This window comes from Heterodontus francisci, chromosome 24 (genome assembly GCF_036365525.1).
Source record: "Heterodontus francisci isolate sHetFra1 chromosome 24, sHetFra1.hap1, whole genome shotgun sequence".
NCBI lineage: Eukaryota > Metazoa > Chordata > Chondrichthyes > Heterodontiformes > Heterodontidae > Heterodontus > Heterodontus francisci.
The window spans coordinates 24,241,889-24,266,178 of NC_090394.1; the positions used below are offsets into that span (position 1 = coordinate 24,241,889).

Below are 24,290 nucleotides of genomic sequence, written 5' to 3' on the forward strand. Positions count from 1 at the left end.
TCCTGCCACATCGGGTTGTGAATGGTGGTGGACAATTAAATAACTAACTGGAGGAGGCTCCACAATATCCCCATCCAGGACAAAGTAGTCCACTTGATCAGCACCCCATCCATTCACACCCTCCACCACCGATGCACAGTGGCAGCAGTGTGTACCATCTACAAAATGCACTGCAGCAACTCACCACCCCTCTTTCGACAGCACCTTCCAAACCCGCGACCTCTTCCATCTAGAAGGACAAGGGCAGCAAATGTGTGGAAACACCACCACCTGCAAGTTTCCCTCCAAGCCATACACCATCCTGACTTGGAACTATATCGCCATTCCTTCACTGTCACTGAAATAAAATCCTGGAACTCCCTCCCTAACAGCACTGTAGGTGTACCCACACCAGATGGACTGCAGTGGTTCAAGAAGGTGGCTCACCACCACCTTCTCAAGGGCAATTAGGGATGGGCAATGCAAAGCCCCATGAAACAAATTTTAAAAAAAACAAAGCCCCTAAAAAAAGTGAAGCTGTAATAGTGAGGCACTGATTCTTCGGGGTTCCGAAGAAGGGTCACCGACCCGAAACGTTAACTCTGCTTCTCTTTCCACAGATGCTGCCAGACCTGCTGAGTGGTTCCAGCATTTCTTGTTTTTATCACTGAATATTAATGTGAATTTATAGAGATAGTGTGATTGGCAAGAAAAGTGAAGTTACTTTTCGCTATTTTCAGTGCTGGCCAGGATACTGTTTTCATCAATGGCTAATTTGTACCTAAATAAAACAAAATCACTGCAGGTATTTGAAATCTGAAACAAAAACAGAAAATGCTGGAAAATCTCAGCATGTCAGGCAGCAACTGTGAAGAAACAAAAATCAATTGTTTCTGGTATAACTCTCCATTCTGACAAACAGTTGCACCTGAAACATTAAACTTTCTCCTTTCTCCAGAGATTGCCTGACCTGCTGACTTTTTCAGCATTTTCTGTTTTTGTTTCTAATTATTGAGCATCTTGTTCTTACCAAGCAGGTCAAGGCATCATTCAACAGTTTTTGTCGCCTTCCTGATCCTTTTCTCAAGATATTAAAGTTTGATTTTCCAACAGCTTTGAAGTATCTCTTGCAGTTTGGAGATCTCCTGAATTCAGTAGAACTAAAACAGGCAAAAGTTGATATTTTAATGTTGATCTATATATAATCTATCTTTATTTTAAATAGTCATTCATGGATTATCAACATCAAAATATGAGGGCTAAATACTAGTGTAATGATTATTTTTGTTCCATTTCCAATATTCTTCAGATATTACAAAGAAGCCAATATCAGTAATAATAGGAACAATTCATGCTGCAATAGCTGTAGCACAAGAAAACAACATGTTAAAGTAAAACCTAGGAGCATGGACAAATGTAGTACAAGTGTCTTTTGGAGGCACCTTACTCAGCATTGAAGAAACTGATCCCTCCTTATCTAGATCAAGAAAAGCAGAAGTCCTGAAAGTGACTCAATAATATACAAGGGATTCATAAGAGCCAACCACAAGCCTTCAAACTACAATTAAAAATAGAAAAGGAACTGGAAAGCTAAGCAGTGCGAAAATAATACTACATTCAAACCTCCTGAGGAAAGCAAGAGGTTACATGCTGTAAACAGTACATATTAAAGGACATCTACTTTCTGAGGTCCAGCTCAGAGGTCGAGCTACAACACTATAGTGGCAATTCTCGGACCCGCGCTCCCTTTGAACATGGTTCACAGGCACTGAATATATTTTATGTTCATTCAAAGAGTTGGGTCATTATTTTACTGTTGACAAAATGCAGAGCTTGGTTGAAACTTTAGTATACAATTGACATTTCAGCACTATCTGCTACATGATCATATTTCCTGTCACGGATAAGGTAAATGCTGCACAGTTTATATTTTCTGCAGGTTTCAATCAGTACAAGCACTATCTGGATGTTGCTACTGCAACTGCTAACTTCTGAAAGTTTATGCATAAAATATGTGTTCTGACCCCAATTATCTGGCCTGATGAGAATATATATAAAAGTTGTTATTTTGAAATACATTTGGAGCAAAACAAAACTTGCCATTCTTTTCAGTAGGTCTCCCTGTAACACATACCATTCAGACCACCCACTGATCACATAGCAAAGAGGCTGGGCTGGTTGCAGGCTTCTGCCAATGGGGCTCTTGCAGGCAGCTGGGTGGGTCTGAGTGGCAGTGGTTAAATGGACACTGAAGTGGCAAAAGTTGATTGGGTGCTGGGAGATGAGTAACAGGGGTGACTGGGCACTGGAAGACATGAATGGCAGGGGTTGGTGGGCATTGACAGTGGTTGAGATTGGCTGGGCACTGTGAGTTGCATGAGTTATGCGCCTAGATTTTGTGTTGTTTAGAGATACAGCATTGAAACAGGCCCTTCGGCCCACCGAGTCTGTGCCGACCATCAACCACCCATTTATACTAATCCTACACTCCTACCACATTCCCACCTGTCCCTATATATTTCCCTACCACCTACCTATACTAGGGGCAATTTATAACGGCCAATTAACCTATCAACCTGCAAGTCTTTGGCATGTGGGAGGAAACCGGAGCACCCGGAGGAAACCCACGCAGACACAGGGAGAACTTGCAAACTCCGCACAGGCAGTACCCAGAATCGAACCCAGGTCCCTGGAGCTGTGAGGCTGCGGTGCTAACCACTGCGCCACTGTGTTGAGGTTAGCAGTGAGGCTATCAGCACTCACCGTTATCATGGACTAAGTTGCACAGCACCTTCCAGAGTACACACATTCAGAGTTAACTGCGGAAGTCAGGACATTGCGGTCTGAGTTATCCTGCTCCTCCACAGGCTGCGCTATAACAGTACCTCGCTGTTAGACTTGGCATTGAAATCAGTGTAAGGGCGTGTATTTCCGTTACTACCCCACGAATTTTGCACTAAACACTTCAGAAGAATTTAAGACTGGTGCATTCAGGGGTAAGTGAAGTTTTAAATGGTATGGTAAGTGGTAATCACTGCCAAACAATCCCTTTGGCCCTGAAAATTTCATTTTATAAATGTGGAGTCTCATTCCTTCAGAATGCAATTAGTTGGCGCTTTAAAAAAATACTTTTTCTGTCTCTTTCATCTCTCTCTTAATCCCATATTCCTTTCCCAATCTTTATTTTACTTTCTGCACATGGCTGTGGTCCAGTGAGAGTGCACCAATTACTCCCCAATGATCTTTATTTCCATTTTCCCCCTTAATTTATTTTCTTTCTCCTTGCTTTCTATCCCTCCCTCTATGAAACTTAAATGATTTTTTTATTGATTATGCCTTAGGACTGTTTTTACACGTTTAAGGGACTAAATAAATGCAAGTTGCTTGAAAACTGCCATGATGGGTCACGGCAACACAACCATGTTTGGGATTTGTCTTGCATCACTATACAATCAATACTTCTAAGCTACTAATAAAAAAACTACTGCACTTTTGCACAGCTTGTGTAATCATATTTTATCTTTGATGATAATGTTGAAGGATCAAAGCCTAAAGCAGACCTCAGAGAACCTTACTGTTAAGTTTTAAACATAAACAAGATGATTAAGACAGATTTATGTTTGGTAATTTTCCTAAAGCTGCTCCTGCTCTCCTGGCATAACTTTGTCTCATTTCTGGTGCCAACAGGGATTCCGTCATACGGAAAAGTTACGGTGGTAAACAAGAGCATCTCTAAAGAAATTTTAAACCCATTAGAAAAACAACTTACTCGAAAAACAACAGAAGATCCTCAGGGAAAGTGTCTATGGCTGATGGTGTACCATTAGAAGTTAGTCTATAAGACATACAGCTTAGCTGAAAGGAGAGACAATAAATTTACGATTAAACAACAGCCAACCCAAGGACAACAAGTCCAACAGAACGATTATGGTGCCATCAACATTGCCAAAAACTGTTTATCTGGTCAATTTGCTGTTTATGGGAGTAGCTACACTTATATTGTTACAGTGCAGACAAACATGGTAGTTGACAACTTTGAAAGCAATCCATTGATTGTAAAGTGCTTTGGGAGACTCTGGGTATTGTGATACGGCTCTATATAAATGCAAGTTTTTCCTTTTTCTTGGTATGGGAAACAAGGAGGACAACTTTCAAAATTTACCAAAAATGTTGCGCTGAATTCTCCTGGTTGGTTCCTGATCCTGACATCGACCTAATTCCGGGTAGGAAACCCAGAAGTGGCCGTGGCAGTTGCAATTTTCCTGGAAGTGGCCAATTGAGAAGCTGCCTCCAGATGCCCATCCAACTAAAGACGGTAGGCAGACCAGCAAAGCGGGAGGCCCAATCAGAGGGCCCACAGTGATGTCCAGTCGGCAGCCCCACTGGGAGAGATGGACACTGCTGAGGCAGGCAGGAGACCATGAGGGGGCCTCAAAATGGAGGTGCTCTCCACAACACTGTGAAAAATTAAAATCACGGATGGCCACAGCTGTCAGACCATCAGTGTGGAGGACAGCTCCTCCATGGGATAGCTTGCAGCTGTGGCTCTGGCCGTCGCATCCCAGTGGGCTTGTGCTGGGGTGACGTAGAGGCGGCGTGAAATTCCAGTGGTGTCATCAATGTTCCCTAAATTGGCCTATTAATGGGCCTAATTGCCTTCCCGAGCCATGCAGGTTGCCTCTGCCACGTTGGCCCCGCCTTTGGCAAGATTCTCAGAGGTGGGAAAGTGTCAGGTGGCCAACTCGACGCACCATTTCCCAGCTTTGCTCCTGAACCTGCTCCTAACCCACCTCTGTGGGCCTTGGAAAATTCAGTCCGTTTTATCACAAGGACAACTAATATTTATGATGTGGTTTCTCCAGTTCTGACTGTGCTACTTTCAGTAAATATGCTATCAGTAATACTGTCAACAACATATCACTATCTTATAGGCAGTGAGAAAGGCACTGCCACACTTAGGAAAAGAAATATGTTTTTTTTTGCCTTGTGATATTCTTTAGATCTCAATTGTTTGTTGCAAGTGAATGCTTCAGAATTGTCTGAAGGGCAGAAAATAGTAGTTTGTCACATTCTTGGTACCACTAAACGTGGATCTTAAAAAAACTGGTCACATATTTACCATATTAACCAATCTGCATTTCAACCATAGACCATACCCAGCTTCACAACATGGCAACATTATGAAAATCAAATGAAATGTTCTTATATCAAGTTTATTTCTTAAGGTCCTGTATCTGTTTGAATTCTAAAGTAAACCTGCCAATCTTCTTTTCATGAAGAACCACATCCCAACACTATCTGATAGCAGTAGAAAATAGGTCAAATAGTTCTAAGAGATATTTACCACCAACTATAGCCATTATAGAGAAGATGCAACTCATGTTCCATATAAATGAAAACAATAGCCTGAAATTTCTCAGGTTGTGAACCCAACAACACTCTTCAATATTGACCTCATCAGAGTTTGCGGGGTTAATAGAAGGACACTTCATTTGTACGGGTCAAGTGGGCGTAGGTGCCACTTTGGGTGCATCTCCATTTCATGGTGGAAACTTCAGTGTTGGGGGGAGGACTTAATCAGGACCGTCCCTTACCATCATGCTATCAGCCCCAATGTGTCCACATATTACACCCTTGTGAAAGCTGTTATGTCTCCACTCACTTGGCATGCTAGCCACCAGAGACACCTGGTTTTCCTTCAGGCCCAGGAGCAGGAATACCCCTTGGCATAATTAGCCTTGTACGAATTGGATGGAAGTTCTGTCTCACAAAATACCCATGGAAATAGCTGTAGTTCTGGTCAGAGATCAACAGAATTCCCAGAAATTTCAGCCTCAATACATGAAAAAAGTTCTGCAGCATTGGGTAATATTAAAATACTGGCACTAATTTGACCATACAGCTTAATGTGAATGACCAGCTAACAAAGTAGAACTTTTAAAAAAGAAATCTGTGTTGCATTAATAAACTAGAAACAAGGCAAACTTTCCTCCAATGGGATTGTTGTAAATGACCTCACCTGACTTTCATCAAAAACGGCCCCTTTACCCTTCATTGCTTGAACAAGCTGAAGAAATGTTGTCGAATCCAGGTCCTTCACAGCACCACAACTGAAGCCTTGCAGGACAGAGGCTGAGAATCTGAAACAAATCACAGAATCATTGATTCATTTATAAATACCTCACTTTCTCCTATCAGGAACCAGGTTACCTCATTTCACTACAGCTATACCATTTATTACAATCATCCATTGAGCAATTTTCCTTAAAAGTTATTGAGTCAAGCTCATCAGAGCAACTAGACTAAATTTTCATTTGTTATATGCTGAATTGTTAAGCTGTTTTGTGTACCTTTACATGATCACCTCTTAAGAGACCTTCTTTCAAGGCTGAAATGTCTAGGTTGCTCTAATCCTTAATCATAACTCAGTCTCCTGGTGCTAGGGAACAGTCTCATGGTTTGCCTCTGAACTACTTTCAGAATTTAGAGTCTCAGTGACCAGAACTGGACACAGTCCTCATGGAGTGATCTTAACAGAGCACTATGCAGTCTATGCCAGCTGCATGGAAGCGGCCTCCCAGCGGCTTCCTGGGGGGGCCACTGTAGCCGAAGGCTGATGGCTGAAGGAGAGGGCCACCAGCAGCAAATGACACCCCCATGGCCCTAGTGCTACAGCTGGGCTTCCCCTCGTTTACCAGGCCCTGCCTACTTGGCCCAAATAAAAATTTATTTAATACTCACCCTTCTGAGGACGCCTCAAAATGGAGGCACACTCGTTTTCTTCTTGCTGCCTCAGCAGTGGCCACCTCTACCAATGGTGTTGCCAAGGCTCCAGAGCTGCCAGTCTTCTGATTGGGCTGGCAGCGTGGAAGGCCCGCCCGCAGTCCTTAATTGGCTGCCTCCCCCAGGTGTCAGCATGTAATTGCCTCCTCTTGGCAAATTCTTGGTAAGTCCCACCTCCCGCCTGAGCATGCCAGCCACCTGCAAACCACCCCGACGACAGGACCTCCACCACTTTAGCAAAATCTCGCCTATGGAATTATAGAAAAATTACAGCCCGAAGGAGGCTATCCAGCTCACTGTGACTATCCTGGCTCTGTGGAACAGCAATCATACTTAGTTCCACAATCCGGCTTTTTGTCCATACGCTGTCAGTTCCTCATCCTCAGGCATCTGTCCTACTCCCTTTTAAAATTATTTGTGGAATCAGTTTCCACTATCTTTTCAGGTAGAGCCTTCCAGATCCCGTCAACTCAGTGAAAAAAATTCTTCGCATGTCCCCTCTAGATCCTTACCAAAGATTTTAAATCTATGATCTCTGCTTATTGACAGACTCACCAGAGGGATCTACTCTATCAAAACCTCTCATCATCTTGAAAACCTCTATTAGATCATCTGTTAACCTTCTTTGTCCAAGGAGAACAGTCCTAACTTTTCCAAACTCTTCTCATACCCTTGGCAACATCTTCGTAAACCTCCTCTGTACACTTTCTAAAGCCTTTACATCTTTCCTGAAATGTGGGCCGGAATTTTACACCGACCCAGCGGGTTGCATGGTGGCGTGGGGGCAGCGTAAAACTGAGCAGCAGGCTCCGGGAGGCCTAACTGCCCCGAATCCGCCTCCGACCAAGTTTACAGAGGTCCGGTGGGGGAGCGGGGGTGGTGAGAAGCGGCCCGCCCGCCCAAGGCCAATCAAGACCCTTAAGTGGCCACTTTACGGCCACTTAAGGGCCCTCGCCCACCTCCATGGGTATTTTACCCGTGGCAAGCAGGTGTTCCGGGGACCTGAAAAGCAACTCAGCTACAGCTGCCGGCCTTTCTGCACCCCGGTGGGGGGGGGGCCTGGCAATTGGGCACAGGGTGCCCAATTGAGGGCCGCCCCCGCCTCCCAACCCAACCCCGGGATGTCCAAGACGCCCCCCTCCCCACAAACGACCACCCTAGCCTCACCAGGGCACGACCGATTCCCCCGGTGAGGCTGCCCGAACTTACCTTCTGTCCCGGTTCCATTGCGTCCTCCTCCGTCGGCTGGGCTGCAGTCTCAGCAGTGGCCACCGCTCCCGGTGGCGCTGCTGATACTAAGAGCTGCCAGCCCGCTGATTGGCCGGCAGCTCACTGAGGCGGGACCTCCTCCCTCAAGTGGGTGGAAGTCCCGCCTCGGGCCACTTAAAGCCTGGGGATCCGTGAAATACGGGACAGATCCCCAGGCTGGGCGGGAGCAGGATCGGCACCGACATTTACGTCGGAGTCCAGCTCCCGTCGACCCAGAATTGTCCACAATACTCCAAATGAGGCCTAACCAGTGATTTATAAAGTTCTAGCTGTACTTGTACTCTACTGCTTTGGCTATAAAATTGTGCATTCTATTTGCTTTATTGATTACTGCTGTGGAATGATTGAACATATTAAGCTTAGAGTCTACTAAACCCTCTAGGATATCTTTCAACTTCACCTTTTGTTTACTTCAAGACCATCAATAAAGAACGCCCTGAAATTCTGTGGCGTTCTCCTAGTCTCCCACTCCCCATGGAATTCTGATGCAGACTGGCGCACCTCCCAGAAAAATGGCAGAAATCCAAGTTATGCCGGATCTCCATTGTTTCCCAGGGAGTTCCGCTGGTCTCCCACAAGAGTTACAAGGGGAAACTGGGAAATCTCACAAAACTTTAGGGCCCTAATATTGCCCAGTTTACTTTTCCTAAGTGCAACACGTTATATTCGTCCATCTTTAATTTCATCCACCAATAATCTGCCTAATTATATATTTTGTCTAATTCATTTTGCAATTTTTCAACCTCAATGGTCACATCTAGTTTTTTCAATTGTGAATGACCATGGTAATTTGCCTTCTCAGGGTCTGGGCCAGAAGAGAAGCAAATTCCTCTTCTAAAGGGAAACCTGTGACTGCAACCGAGTTTACACTAGCTGTGGCCTAGAAATTAGCTGCATCTTCTATAGGCATCCTGCAGCTCGGAGTTAATGGGATGGTCCTGTGAAGTAGCCTAGAAGACAACCAACACTGCAACCATCACATGCAGCACCATCTTAGTTTTGACAACCATCAAAGAAGAAGTCAGGTACTGGGATGCACCATTACTTTTCTGTAGGCTCATGTCTGTACCTAGGAGTTCCTTCCCCTTCTTCATGGCCTGCCATGTGATAATACCCTGTCCCTTCAGCCTCGGAAATGGTTGCTGCCTTGGGAATGGTTGCTGATGGGACTGAAATCTCTATTAATGCTCCTAAAAGCTTTCTACATCTTTTCTCCCGACTTGACCCTCCTAAGGTAGCAGGGTGAATTGAGATCATCAATTGAGGGGGTGATTATCCCTGTCCTTTGTGAATTATCCCAGGCCCAGGTAAGGGTCCCATGCTCAGGGTTACGAGCCCTGGCCAACGGTGAAACCAATGAATTTTCAGTGCTGATGGCAGAAGAGCTAGGCCCCCGAGGGACAACGGCTGCTTACAGGCGGAGGATCCTTTGGAAAGAGAGCTTGTGTTTCCTTTAAAGCACACATGAAGAAGGCAAATGGGAAAACACCTCATGTACTTTTTCTCTAGTCATATTGCTCATTTCTCATGTAAGTTAAAAAATGGGAGGCTCGTACGAGCAACTGAAGAGGAAAGCACAGGACCGTGAGGAGTGGAGAAATGAGCAGAGGACCTGCCCTTGGGCAGTACCCATTTGACCCTCCCCATTTCTTTAAATTTGATGTACACACAACTTTCTTTTCCTTCCAGATATCTTTCCCAAATCCACCTGAGTTTGCAGCTGGAGTTGTAAATAGCTATTCAAATGAGGTTAAATTGTAAAATGGAGTTCTATTTACACTTAACATTCAAACAGGTCTAAAGAGTAGTGCAAATCAAACTACCCCTGAAGATAATGAATAAAATATTTATATGGTTACAAGATATCTTACAGAAGAAATTGAGAACTTTTCAGCCATAGCATTGTTTACCAACGAATCATGGAGGTTTATTGTACTGCAGAAGGCCATCAGATCATTGCATCTAATGCCAGCTCTTTGCTAGATCAATTCAAAACTGTGACAAAGTATTCCATGCTCCAAAAACCTCTAATATTTATTTATTTGAACACTCTATTGCTGACTTTTTTAGAATATATATTACTCTGTATGGAATACATTCCTTTACATGAACAAAAACAATTATACAAATAACAATGAAGCTAGACATATATATATTAGAATGCTATTTTAGATTTATCAACAGAAGCTAAAAGTTACTTACATTTTATAATCTTCATTGTTTGTTGCAATGTTTTGAAAGAACACAGCAGCCTATGGGGGGAATGATAAAATATTACTATGCAATACTAACTGCTTTTAGAAAATTGTACTATTAAAGTCGAGAGACATGCAAATTAAAGCAGTTAATAAAGACAACCATGGTATAATTAGACTCATTTTGCTATTTGTGATGATTACAATTAGGTGATTAGTAACAAAAAAGTGGGAGAAATTGGCTGGTGAGGCCTACAGGCACATCATTGTCCCAATCTGAATTTATCTCCCTCTATTCCTGCTTGAACTGGCGCTGGCCACTCTTTCCCCTGCATGTTGTATGTAAAGCCAACAGGAGCAGTGGGTGGGAGAAGGTGAGACCTGGGTTTTCAGCCACTTTCCTCCTGTCCACCTCTGCTTCCACTGCTACACCCTACCATCAGGTGACAGTTCCTTGAGTGCTGATGGGGGGCCCTGGATGGAGAGGGCCTTGTAGCTGGTGGTAGGTCTAATGGAGGAGAGGTATTTTAGAGATGATACATGAGATTCTAGAGAATATTTTGGGGTTGCAGATAATGTATGAGGATTGGTGTGGAGGAAGTGTGTGACAAGAGAAGGCTAAGGCAGTTGAGTGAACAGTCTCAGTTTGGAGACAAAGCAACTCAGGAGCTTCTCACACAGTATCAGAGAAGTGGATGAATAGGGTGGTGGAGGGAGATCGAAGGAAGTATTCAGTAGTGAACAAGAGGAATTTAAATTTGTGTCTGTCCTCCAGGCTAATCCCAGATTATGACAGGGATTAGGCTACACATGGAAAGAGGGGCTATTGCTTGAGATGGCCATGGCAAATGTGCTAAAGGCCAGTCCACACTTCTACTTTTAATACCTCTGAACACAGCTCTCTTGGTCTCCCACTTCTGCTGTTCCTGCACCCTCATTAACCACCATCATGATCTCTAATCTGAAGATTGCAGCCTTGAACGCATCTGGTGTCATTTGCCAGAAGGAGAAGCAGGGCAAGTGTTTAACAGATCAGGTCAGTGGAGGTGCTGATATGATGGCAGGTAGAAGACCAGCCAGAGGTTACTGTGAGTCAGGGAAGGCACAGGAAGTGAGGAGGTAGACATTAATGTGATTAGAGTTGGTCTTTTCAGTGATTTCTTTTGTTGATTAGCTGGTTGTCTGGCAGTTGGTAAATCCATTGTGATGTTTAAGAATCCCTGAACCAAGCAACTGATAAATTTACACTTGCAGAATTTCTGTTCATCTCATATGGATCACTCACTCTCTGCGTAGGGACATAGCCCACTTACCTAAATCTAGAGAGCTCTGCTGCAGTTTGGAGAAGCCAAGTTTTAGGGGTGCTCAATTATGCACTGCTAGAATTTAACCATCTAAAACTACACAGTGCACTGGTACACCTCCTGTTATTTGTGCAGCTAGCCCTTAGCGTATTGGTTTTCATTTCATCTAGAGCTGAGTGGGAAGAATCTGGATCCCCAAGGACAAGTACCAATATGGCGAGTGAGACTGGCTGGTTAATAACCAGCTGTGCCCAGGATTATGGACCTGCCTGGTTTAGCTACTGGAAATTGGAGTCTGTCACACATGGTTGACTTGGTTCTGAATTTCCATTCCCAAATATGTCATCTTCCAGTCACCTCGATCTCCAAGACATCTTGCTTACCTCTTCAAGCAAAGGAGGATAGTTAGTCATTAAACAATTGGCAAGTAAGAGTTTGAGCTCTCCCTATGTGTGCAGGTGCTCCAGCTGAAACATGATGAGCAGCACAGTTCACCTTAAAATGTATGAGCACATAGTCACAATCCTGATCACACCATGAATACATCATACTACTTCGAACCATTATTCCACAAGTTGGAGGAACTGAGCTTAAACTGCAGATGTTTGCCTCTCTAAAACTGAATCATGGTTAGCACTTAGTCCTGGAAAAATAAGCATGAAATCTCATGCCTGTTTTCATGGAATGCCTTCCAGGAGCTTTTCTTCCAAGTCTCACATTCTTCATCAGCTGCAAACAGAAGCCTACCTTCAGCCAGGCAGAGCCTCACACTAGCCAGCCTGATGTTCTATGCCTCAGACTCCAGTGCCACATATTATGCTTACTCAGCAACTACTTAATACTTATATGAGAGGCTTCGGAAAAGTGGTATGCCTTTCGTAAGGCCCACTCTCACTCACTCCACAAATCCATCTCACAGCTCAGTCCAGATTCACACACATTAGTCAGAGTAAATGCTTCCATTACAGAGACCAGCAGCCTCACAGCTCCGGCAACCCGGGTTCAGTTCTGGGTACTGCCTGTGCGGAGTTTGCAAGTTCTCCCTGTGACTGCGTGGGTTTCCGCCGGGTGCTCCGGTTTCCTCCCACAGCCAAAGACTTGCAGGTTGATAGGTAAATTGGCCATTGTAAATTGCCCCTAGTGTAGGTAGGTGGTAGGATAATGGTGGGGAATATGGGATTAATGTAGGATTAGTATAAATGGGTGGTTGTTGGTTGGCACAGACTCGGTGGGCCGAAGGGCCTGTTTCAGTGCTGTACCTCTCTATGACTCCAATACCACATATGTGACTATTACAGTTGTCATGCAGACACCCACCTCTCCTGCCAGCCATATGAACACTGATTTGAAAACTGTTGTTGAAGTGAAGAAAGGACTTGTTTAAAAAAATTACCAGGCCCTTGGCTGCAAATACATTTGCATATTAACAGACAGTGCTTAGGGAGACAAAGGGGTTACTTCCCTTATTCAATTTAACCCACAATGGACTTTGAGTACCAGACATGGACTGTGAGGGAGCTCAAATTTCAGGATGATCGCTGGGATGGCCAAATCCATAACAGACGTGGTTAGACCAGCTGGTCACATGACTAGTCTGCTTGGCAACCCGTTTTTTCTGAATTGAACAAAGAGTTTGAGAGACTGCAGTATGCTCCTGGACTGAAGACCTCTCCTGTCTGGCTCTCCCTCTCTTTCTCACGGAACTCCAAATCCACTGAAGACACAGGAACCCCAAGAGAGAAAGGTCTCCTACAGCGAACAAGGTTTAAGAAGAATACTGGGCCCCAACCAAGAGCAAGACCTACCTAGAATCAAGGACTCTAAAGTGAGCTTGCAGAACTGTAACAAAAACCCTCTTCAGACATTGCCTCAAGTTTTTCCACTTTATTTTCTTCTGCTGTTTTCTGTCTCTATCTGCATGTGTGTATCACGTATGCATGCTAGCGTGGGCACGTCATGTATCCATAAGCGTTAACCGAATTAGCGTTTACGTTTAAGTTTAATAAATTTAAACCTTTCTTCTTTAAACCTAAGAAAACCTGTTTATGCTGGTTTCTTTGCCTTATAATTGCAAAGCGGTGAACAAGGATGCACCAAGGGGGAGCTAAAAACACGGTGTGTTTAAAATTAAAACCCTTTTACGGTAAGACCAGGTGAAGGCTGAGAGGGAACCCTAGACCCTTTTCTCACCTGGTCATAACACAGTTAAATAATTTCCCTAATGTTCCTTCTAAGTGTCAGCTTCACAACAGAAGAAAACCATCACTTACTTGACTGGGTACCCAGGATTTATTATTGACATCATTAAGATTTAGATCATTGGTCAAGAGCACAGATGGGATCTCTCCAACTAGCTCTCCTGGAATCATCTTCACTGCTCTTGAAGGGTTAGTTTCAGTCTGCAAAACCTGGATTAGAATGAAAACCAGTTTAATTTAGGAAATGCCCCACACTTTGTAAGCAAGAGTTCAGGAACAATATTGTTAAAGTTTCCCAGACACAACGAAACATAATTTACAAATCTGGGCAGCAACAGTAACTAGATTTAATTTGATATTTCTAATGCCATTAATACACATGATGCTCACCTTCAGAACGATGATCTGCTGTGAAGGTTGTGGCGCCTCTAGAATATTTCTGACAAATGTGGGGTTGGAGGTTGCACTGGCAAGAACTGTGGATTCAATACTTTCAAACGCACTGCTTGGAATACCAGGCACCAAGGTTCCGAGACTTACTAGATTTTCTGTGCTACTGAACTAATAAAAAGAAAAGGAAAAAAATAAATTCAAGGCTACAAAACAGGCCCCAACTACAAGTTAAATTTTGGCTGAGTGGGGAAGCCATGGCAGCTTTCCTGCCAGGTGAAAGCCAGTGTGAAGTGGGTCAGGAAGCTGTAGAGGTCCTTCAGGTATGTTTTTTTTCCACTTTCTTTTGGGACATCTGGAGGAGCAGGATTGCACCTCCAAGTCCCATATTAAACTTTAGACTTCCTCTGCCTTGGACCCCCTGCCATACACTACCCTCCCCCGCCAACTTCCTTGCCACAAGCTCCCTGGAACTCACTTTCCCATTACAGAGGGCTGGCATTGGCCGAAAGCTGCCTCATTTTCCAGAGGCCAACATCAGCTTCCTGTCCAATTTCCAAAAATAATGGACTGGCAGCATATTAACAAGGGCTGGCAGTTAATTTCACCATGGTCTCATACAGTCAGCAAGTTTCTGACAAGAAACTGACTGAATACAGTAGTTTTCCACTGGAAACTTGCTAGCAATTAAAATCCCTTCCTCCTTTGCCTTCAAGTTGATCACAGAATCCCATATCTGTCTGATCCAAAGAAACCATACGACAGTTCAGAATTTCTCGAAGTATTAAACAACCTTTTATAAGCACACAGGACCCCATTCTAATTACATCTCAGAATTCTCTATATAAATTTCATAGAGTTGAATTTAATTACAAAACTTTAGTTCCTTGTTTATTCAGATCTTACCTCAAAGCCAGTACTGGATAACTTGGCCACAATCTTTTTGGTTTGGACAACGGTCCAACCGGTGACATTCCCCAAGCTTGGCAGGGCTTCCTTGAAATTGTTTGGATCAGTTTCTTCAATCTGTGACACTGACAGTCCAACAGCTGTCTGTTGCAAACTGTTCAGAGTGCTGGCTGAGAAGCTGTCAATTTTAATCACTAATGATTTTGAGAGCTGCACAAAATAAGAAAAAAATGCCATTGAAAGCAAGAGACACACTGAACAGAAATTTATCGGATATGCGAAGTATTTGAGTGCATCATTTGGTAAAACTAACTTTGCCATGAATGCAAAATATGACAATGATTGAGTTGCAATTTTTCAAGATACTTCAGCACCTCCTTTGACCACCAGTTAACACATGCCTACACCCTTCTCCTCCTCCACTCCCACCCACATGCTATAACATAAGGGAATGGAAAGGTATGATTACCTTCATACTATATGATTTCAAACTGGGGTCTCGGGACCGTAGGAGGTCTACAAGGGGATCATAAACAATTTTTAAAAATCATCAGATTTCTTTTTTGCCTGGGGCTGGGTATAAGCATTACCTTGAGAATTCTGATTTATATATATATTTGTTGACCTAATGGGACGTTATTTCTGGTTTACACTGATTAAAAATGCTTTCTTGCAGTCATTAGCTGACAGTCTGGGCACTATCTAAACTCCCCGGCAGGAAAGTGGCAAAGCAGAAAATCCAGCAGGGAGCTGTTCCATTGGTTCTCGGTCTTTGCCATGACTTACAGAATTTCTTACGGAGGTGACAGCAGACACTAAATAGGATATTCCAAATAAATTCATCTCAGTCTTAAAAATTTCAACTGACCCAGCACCCACAGTCTTTTGGGGAAGAGAGTTCCAGATTTGCATTACCTTTGTATGAAATAGTCCTTTCAAATTTTACTCCGAAATGGTCTAACTCTGATTTTATACTTTTACAAAATCTGCAGCACTGTTATCTACAGGGACCTGTACCATTTTTAGCAATGGAGGTCAATTACTAGGCAATCTTTACTTAATTAATGATTTAATTTTGCTGTAAAATACATCAGCAGCTAGCACACAATAAGTGTTACTGTCCAATGTTTATTGTTAGTGCTAGTGACAGAATATAAATAAGGGTATCAGCAGGTTGTATTGGCACTGAGCTCAGTTCACTCAGCCAATATCTGATTCCCAGATTTTTTTGGCTGAAGTGTAGCCTCTGTTCAGAAAGGCCGACTGTATGGAATTGGAGATATGTGCATGGTTCTCCCTCCGGGTAATTTTGACTTTGGATAATCGTGCAAAACACATGATATCAGCTCGGCTACCCACCATTAACCTCAATAGAAACTAAAATTAGGAGGGACATTTAATGGGAATCTGATTCAATATTGCCTGTTTGACACAATTGCCCAAAGAGAAATTACTCCCCCTCTCTCTCCCCCATTCCCAGAAAGCCAATCATGTGTAGCACTATCTGAAGGTGGAAAGGCTCCAGGTGTTAGACCATACCCCTGCCAAACAGATGCACATGCGATCTATTCATCTGCGCAGTTGTGCCAGCAAAGTGAACGCTTTCCTCTAACTTTTGCCAAAGATTTTTTTTTCTTATTACCTCGATCTGTTCAGCGGTTGTTTCAGACAATGTGTCATCAACTGCGTCGGATGATGTGAATTCACAGACTTGGTTTACCCTTTCAATAACACTCAAGGCTTGCCCTCCATTCAAGGACTGAAATACAGCCGTACCAGCAGTGAAGCAAATAAGAGAGTCTGGAATACTACAAGAAAATGCCAGAAGTTTATTGGTAGGTATTTCAGAACAATCAATATTTATCAGGATTCTACATACCTACATTTAACAGGAAACACAGGTGTAATACATTGTAGTGACTTAGACATTGTTATTTTATCCTTGTATTTATCCCAAAGCTTAAAAGGACTGAAGGAGTCTAAGCAGCCATCAATCCAGGTACAAGCTGTCAAACTAAACAGCCCTTTAAAAAAATTATTTACACAGGCTAGATCCTAGCTATATAGACCATGATTAATAGAGTAAACAGTTATAATGGTGAGAACAGGCTACAGAAAGTAACCCTCCACATTTGATATAAATTTTACTTAATAATACACTGATAATGGAACTTTAAAACAGTGGGCTGCAACACAGATATAATATAAAGCCCAGACGCACAATGCAAATATTTGCTGGAAATACAGACTGCACCATGAATAACCTTGCTAACTGTCACAATTTCCCTACAGTAATCCAACCCTGTCAAATAAAAATCAGCTTTATGATGCCTTCTTCCTGTGCGTCAAGTGATGTTGTAACATAGCAAAATTAAAGCACATGGGATAGGAGGTAATATACTGGCATAGATTAAGGATTGGTTAACAGGCAGAGAGCAGCGGGTAGGAATAAATGAGTCATTCTCGCGTTGGCAGGCTGTGACTAGTGGGGAACCGCAGGGTGATCCCTGGGATAAAATAACAATGTCTAAGTCACTACAATGTACTTGGGCCCCAGCTGTTCACAATATATATCAATGATTTGGATGTGGGGACCAAATGTAGTATTTCCAAGTTCACGGATGACAAAAAACTAGGAGGGACTGTGTGTTGTGAGGAAGATGCAAAGCGGCTTCAAGGGGATTTGGATAGACAGTGAGTGGGCAAGAATGTGGCATATGGAATATAATGTGGAAAAATGTGAGGTTATCCACTTTGGTAGGAGGAACAGATGTGGAGTATTTCTTAAATGGTAAGAGTTTAGGAAGTGTAGATGCACAAATGGACCTCGGTGTCCTTGTCAATAAGTCATTGAAAGCGAACATGCAGGTTCAGCAAGCAATTAAGAAGGCTAATGGTGTGTTAGCCTTTATTGCAACAGGATTTGAGTACAGGAGTAGTGAAGTCTTGCTTCAATTGTATAGAACTTTGGTTAGACCGCACTTGGAGTACTGTGTGCAGTTTTGGTCCCCTTATCTTAGGAAAGATATTATTGCCATACAGGGAGTGCAACAAAGGTTCACCAGACTTGTTTCCGGGATGGCGGGACTGACCTATGAAGAGAGATTGGGGAAACTGGGCCTGTATTCTCCACAGTTTCAAAGAATGAGAGGTGATCTCATTGAAACCTACAAAAAACCTAAAGGGATAGACAGGGTAGATGCAGCTAAGATGTTTCCCCTCGTTGGGGAGTCTAGAACCAGGGGACACAATTTCAAAATAAGGGGAAGCCACTTAGGACAGAGATGAGGAGAAATTTCTTTACTCAGAGGGTTGTGAATTCTGTACCACAGAGGGCTGTGGAAGCTCAGTCATTGACCATGTTTAAAGCAGAGATTGATAGATTTCTAAATACAAATAACATAAGGGGATATGAGGATAGTGTGGGAAAAAAGGTATTGAAGTGGATGATCAGCCATGATCATATTGAATGGTGAGGCAGGCTTGATGGGCTGAATGGCCTACTCCTGCTCCTATGTTCCTATGTCCTATGTCCTATCATTGCACTAAAAATGTTGCAATGGCCTTCTGTGATTCGAGGCTATGTTATGCACTTTACGGGATGCAGCTGAGTGTGTACTGTAACAGAATTAGTTCAAAATGTGTGATGGGAAGAGTGATTAGCGACTGCTTTACAAACTTTCACCAACTGTGTAGTTATGCAGGGAACTGGGGGTGTCCTGCTATTAAATAATCAGGCAAAATATCATACAGATAAAGTCCGATAATTTTCTAGCAGCACAAACTGAACATTTAGAAACACTTTTTGAAGAAATGAAGAAAATGTGCATATTTTCAAATTATATTCAATTATTTATGACTGTGCAAAAATATTATCCATTGAATACATACCTTGAGGTATCAACATTTGGATTGTTATTCAGCAGGAAATCAATATAGAGCTTTGAGATTTCACTGGGTAATGTCAAATTGTCTAGGAGTGCCAGGTTTTCAGGGTTTGCTGCAAAGGCTTGAAGCTGCACAAAGCAGATTGACAGAAATGAGAATTTTTACAAATTATAGATTTTTGGAACCACAAAAGGTTCCTGTTCTACACAAATCAAAATTAAAATTGAATAACTGATAATCTTTACCACTAGTGTGGAGGATAATAATGTTGCATTTGTACTTAGTTGCCACAGCAATCATTGAAATTAGAACAGTGAAACAGGTTGTTTGGCTCAGCCTGCCAATGTTGGTGTTTAGCCTCTGCACCAGCAGTAAACCTAAACCAATGTGCCTGCTTTGTTCCAATATTCCTTTATCCTCCCTTCCTTCAACTTTCTGACATGGTCCCTGCTTCAGACATGAAGTGATAGCACATTACATCGTCTCACAACTTGCAAAAGAAATAAATTCTTCTGCTCTCTGTACTAAATCTCTTACATTTAATCTTATATTTACATCCCCTCATTCTGGACTGCTGCCGCACTGGAAACAGTCTGTTATAATACGTCTGCTCTGCAATCTAGGTGATGCAGTAAAATGCATAATATGATTTTAAAAAAATTGCAAAACACTATTAGGGAACTTATCCCATTGCTTTGCAATTTTAAACACCTCTGTCAAATCACATCATCAATTCCATCCGGGCAGTATCGTATTTGGCCGTGTTTGCTGACAACACAACCATCAGGTGGCGCAGTACTGGCACATGCACAAATGCAGCCTCATCCACTGAAACATCACTGTCTGTGACATCTCAGGCAGCTGCCAGTAGTAAAGATGCTGCTCAATTTGACCCAAAGAAAAGAATTGAACCCAAAGCCCCTCACCCCTCAATTGCTGCGAACGCCACCTCCAACCGTGCCCCCCAACAGTACTCCATTCCCTCCCGCAATCGCTGCTTCTCTTCCCCACTCCCACTCCCATGATCACCACCTCAACGGCGCATTCAGTTTCCCACTCACACCCATGATTGCTGCTTCTCTTTGCCACTCCCTCCAGCACCTGCATGCTCGCCGCTCCCTACCGCCACTCGTTTGTCGCCTGAGAAGCGGTGGGGGGGGGGGTTGGTGGAGCAAGCAGGGTGTAAGTGGCAAGGGCGAGAAGTGGCGAGTTGGGAAGCGAGCGACGAGCAGTTGAGAGTGGGAGAAAATGGTGGGAAGCAGCGGGGAAGAGATGCAGCGTTTGAGGCAACGATAGCAGGAGAAAGAGGGATACTGTTGGGGGGATGCAGGCAGTCATCGTGGGAGAGCAGGGTACAGTTGGGGGGGGATGGAGGCAGTGATCGTGGGAGAGCAGGGTACGGTTGGGGGGGATGGAGGCAGTGATCGTGGGAGAGGGGGGTACGGTTGTGGGGGGATGGAGGCAGTGATCGTGGGAGAGCAGGGTACGGTTGGGGGGGGATGGAGGCAGTGATCACCAGAGAGCAGGGTACTGTTGGCGGAGCAATGAAGGCAGTGATCGTGGGAGAGCGGGGTTGGAGGCAGTGATCGTGGGAGAGCGGGGTACGGTTGCGGGGGGATGGAGGCAGTGATCGTGGGAAAGCGGGGTACTGTTGGCAGGGGGGGGGGTGATGGAGGTGCTGATCGCGGCCATTGAGGGGTGAGGCAACACTCAGACGTCATTATGTGGTGACGTCACTGCATGCATGCGCGATTGGCCCAAGGAGCTGTTACTTGCATGTTGCCTTCCAATTTTAGTGATCAATTATCAATTAAATCTTTCTGTGCAAATTTATTTTAAAAATTAAGTAGCTTATGGGTCTGTGTGGGCTGGATTTTATAATCTCGCTGCTGAATCAGCAGCAAGATAAAAAAATGGTGGCCTGCGCGTACAGGTCGCACGCTATAGAGCTGCCACAATCTTCCGTACGGCGGTTCATTTGCATCCTTGGGGCGGGCCGCCACCCACCACCCCCCCGCCCCCCGCCAATCACATGGAGCAGGCGGGCTGTCCGTTTCATGCAATGGCGTCAGCTGCCTGTGCGCAGGCGCTGACACCATTTTTAAAGGGCTGTCAGTCCTACCAGCTAATTTAAATATTTAACGGTAAATTGAATTAAATAAACAAATACATCTCTTTTGCCCCTCTCCCACCTCCCCATAACAATTAAAAGAATTATTTGTCCTTTTGCACAAAACACTTACCTTTACCATCTGACCTTCCCCCTCTCCCCCCACCAAACTGCACAAACTTTCAACGACAATCCTTCCCACCATCCCCTACAACCATGATGTTACTTTGACCCCGTTCACCCCCTCACTGCCCCCCCTCCCCGCCCTGATAAACTAACCCCCCCCGCTCCCCACCAGTGTTGCGCTTTGTTTCCCCAGATGGGGATCTGAAGACATGGCAGTGTCAGCCCCCGGGCCAAAGATCACTGCGGGACATCAGGTTGCAATGTGAGCGTAATTAAATCAATCATTTTAATTTATTTAAATATTCAAATTGGAGTCCCATCGTCGAGCGGTGAGGGGAGGGGGGGGGGGACTGTCCCGAGGCCTCGCCGCTGCTGGTAATATTGGGCCCCGGGCCCTCCTATTGTCGGGGTGTGTGGCAGCCCTTTCCTGGAGGCATTTTCCAGCCCCCCACTCCCCCCATCACAAAACCCAATGTCGGGAGGTCTGTAAAATCCAGCCCTGTGTAACAAACAAATCTTTGCCCCCTATTTTAATGAAGATTTCAACCTGTTTATTGGAACTGGGTTAACAACTTTTGCAGCATAGAATTTCATATGAACACATTAACACACAGCACAACATCAACCCCTTTGAACGATGAAACCAGATACCACACTCCAACCCACCAGATTTATCCCAGTGGCACCGTCACATAATTCAGTCTATGAAGAGGTCAGCTCTTCCTAAAACTCAATTTCTTTCTGTGCTGTATCTTGGAGTAAACATAAAGCTACATACAATTGTTCCGTTGTCGGTGAATTTCTGAAGATCAGATGCTGCCACGTTATTCATAAAGAGTCCCAAATATTGAGCAAACCAAGCAGTGGAGTTCAGGACTGGATCAGTAACATTGTAGCATTTTGGTTTGGGATCTGTTACACAAAGTGAACAAAATGTTGGAATGACGATTAAATACATCTTTAGAAATTAAAATTCAATTCTTGTTTCTTGTTTTGTTTCTTGTTTCTTTCAACTCCTTCATATTTCTTACAAGGCTAACAACAGCTGCCACTTCTTACTTTTGATGTCAACCCATATATAGAGGTTCTAATAGTAGTTTAGGAATTTACATTAGCCTTTGATGATATATCCTGTATTGGGAAGTACAGAATAATAATAGAACTGATCAGTGCAGTATTTCAAACAGATCAGGGGAAATATTAACAATTACTCTGACGAATAAGTTGCGTAAGGTGTATATTGCAGATGAGTATGACCCAAGTGTCACTGTTTGTGGATGGGTTTTTTTGCATGAATCATATGAGGTTGGTCTGTGTGAATATTATTTTTTTGCTGTAGAAATATTTCACTTGAGTATAAATTATGATATTCATATCCCTGTACATTAGGATCAAATAGTCCCTATCTCAGATTAAATAAAGCTAACTCTACTCAGTCTAAACAGGTGCAGAGCCCAGCAGAATAGCAGGGAAAGTTGCTGTGAGTATTGTATCTGTACTTGCTTTGTAGCTGAACTGGCAGCTCTACAAAAATCTTACTGTTTGAGCCTCGCAACATAAAACTAATTCTCTCTGCATGCAACCTTAAAATTTACCCCACGGAAAATATAATCTGGATTGCTAAAATTTGATAAATTAATTTGATGGATATACTCCATTTACTGATCAATGTGTTCCTATCACACTATTTATAATACTATAAAACAAGAGGGTCACATTACCTTGTTGTAGATAATCGTTGATGCCACTGTAGATTTCCTTCTGTTTGTCTGAGATAAAGTTACTGTAACGAGCACTCAGCGTTTGCACACTAAATGAAAAATTTAACATTTAATCATCTGAGTTTTTACAATTAATTTATAAGTTCAAGTAATATAATTGAACTGATCCCTGTCACATAATGAGAAAAAAATAACTTGCCCAAATTATTTCAACTGCATATTCCACTGTATTTCTACCTTTCTCACACATGTCCATGGGGCTCACAATTCCTCTGCTGCCAGAACTGCAGAGGGCTAGGAGAGCTGGTCATCAATCCACTGAGTTTCAGATCTTTCCCAAAATCTTGTCTTTTGCTTATGAGGGATGGGTGCCCAGCTTATTTTCAGTGCTACTGGGGCCAAATGGTGGGGAAAGGGAAGAATGTCAAGGAGGTTAATCATGCTATCTGAGGATGCCCAGATATGGAAAAATGGTCAATAATTCAAAGTTGCTTCTTTCCCAATTTGTGATCATTTGTCTTTAGGAAAACAGTATTTGAGTTACTTCTGGACTCCAGTTCCACCAGGGTCCAGTTCTGGAATGCTGGCATGTCTATCATGCAGGTGAGCTTAGTGTTGGGGAGATGGTGGGGAGGTGGGGCAGCAGGTTAACTGAGTCAGAACCATCAAGATTTCCAGTGGATAACATCACCTCATCGTTCTTGCCTCTTCTGATGACTTTGAACTGATGGGCTGGGATGGGAGAAGTGATGGCTCCTTTTTTCAGTGTCATTTGACATCACAATAAAAAGGGATAGAGATCTGACAGAACTGTGTCTTGCCCCATATTTCAGCCCACATCGCTCCACGAATGCAGCCCAGGAATTTCAGGATCATCACATGTTAAAAAAAAATTCCCTGGATCTCAAGGACTAAATAGTTTAAAAGGGGTTGTTATCACAGCAGCTGACAACTGATGCATGTAACCAAATTTCAACAATACTCAATTTGCATTTTCTTCATAAAAATAACAAAATCAGATATTTTTTTTTTAAATGTAAAAATTGAAAAATGTTACTTTTAGATCTGTTAATTGATAGAGATTAGTTAACAATTCAATTATCATATCGATTACTAGGATGGTGAAAGGTGAACTGGATGGGCCTAGGTCTTTTTTGATCTAGAAATTCCTATGTAAGATCAATTCACTATTTGACTGTTGAAATAAAATGGGCAATAAGTTTGTTCAGTATGCTCAGTATTGAAAACATAAACAATGTTTTTCTTAAATCAGGAGTACGGACATTAGTATTTCCATAAATCAATTCATTGCAATGGGAGAGAATTTGATTTTGCTACTGCATATACTTGAAACAGAGCATGAATAAATTCAACATAAACTAAATTAGGCCAATAATGATCGTGCTATAAACTCTTGC

The 24,290-nt window shown here is 43.1% G+C and overlaps 1 protein-coding gene across 1 annotated transcript in view; it reads right to left on the reverse strand.

Moving 5' to 3' along the window:
• LOC137383598 (uncharacterized) overlaps positions 1–24,290 on the reverse strand; it is a 193,722-nt gene that overhangs the window by 98,548 nt on the left and 70,884 nt on the right. Inside the window, exons 64-74 of the mRNA XM_068056755.1 lie at positions 22,873–22,961; positions 21,930–22,063; positions 18,919–19,043; positions 16,670–16,835; positions 15,025–15,237; positions 14,119–14,289; positions 13,801–13,938; positions 10,234–10,283; positions 5,999–6,119; positions 3,749–3,834; positions 1,010–1,139 (exon numbers count right to left, since the gene is read on the reverse strand). Of these exons, the coding sequence (XP_067912856.1) occupies positions 1,010–1,139; positions 3,749–3,834; positions 5,999–6,119; positions 10,234–10,283; positions 13,801–13,938; positions 14,119–14,289; positions 15,025–15,237; positions 16,670–16,835; positions 18,919–19,043; positions 21,930–22,063; positions 22,873–22,961 (1,423 nt within the window). The remainder of the gene's footprint in view (positions 1–1,009; positions 1,140–3,748; positions 3,835–5,998; positions 6,120–10,233; positions 10,284–13,800; positions 13,939–14,118; positions 14,290–15,024; positions 15,238–16,669; positions 16,836–18,918; positions 19,044–21,929; positions 22,064–22,872; positions 22,962–24,290) is intronic.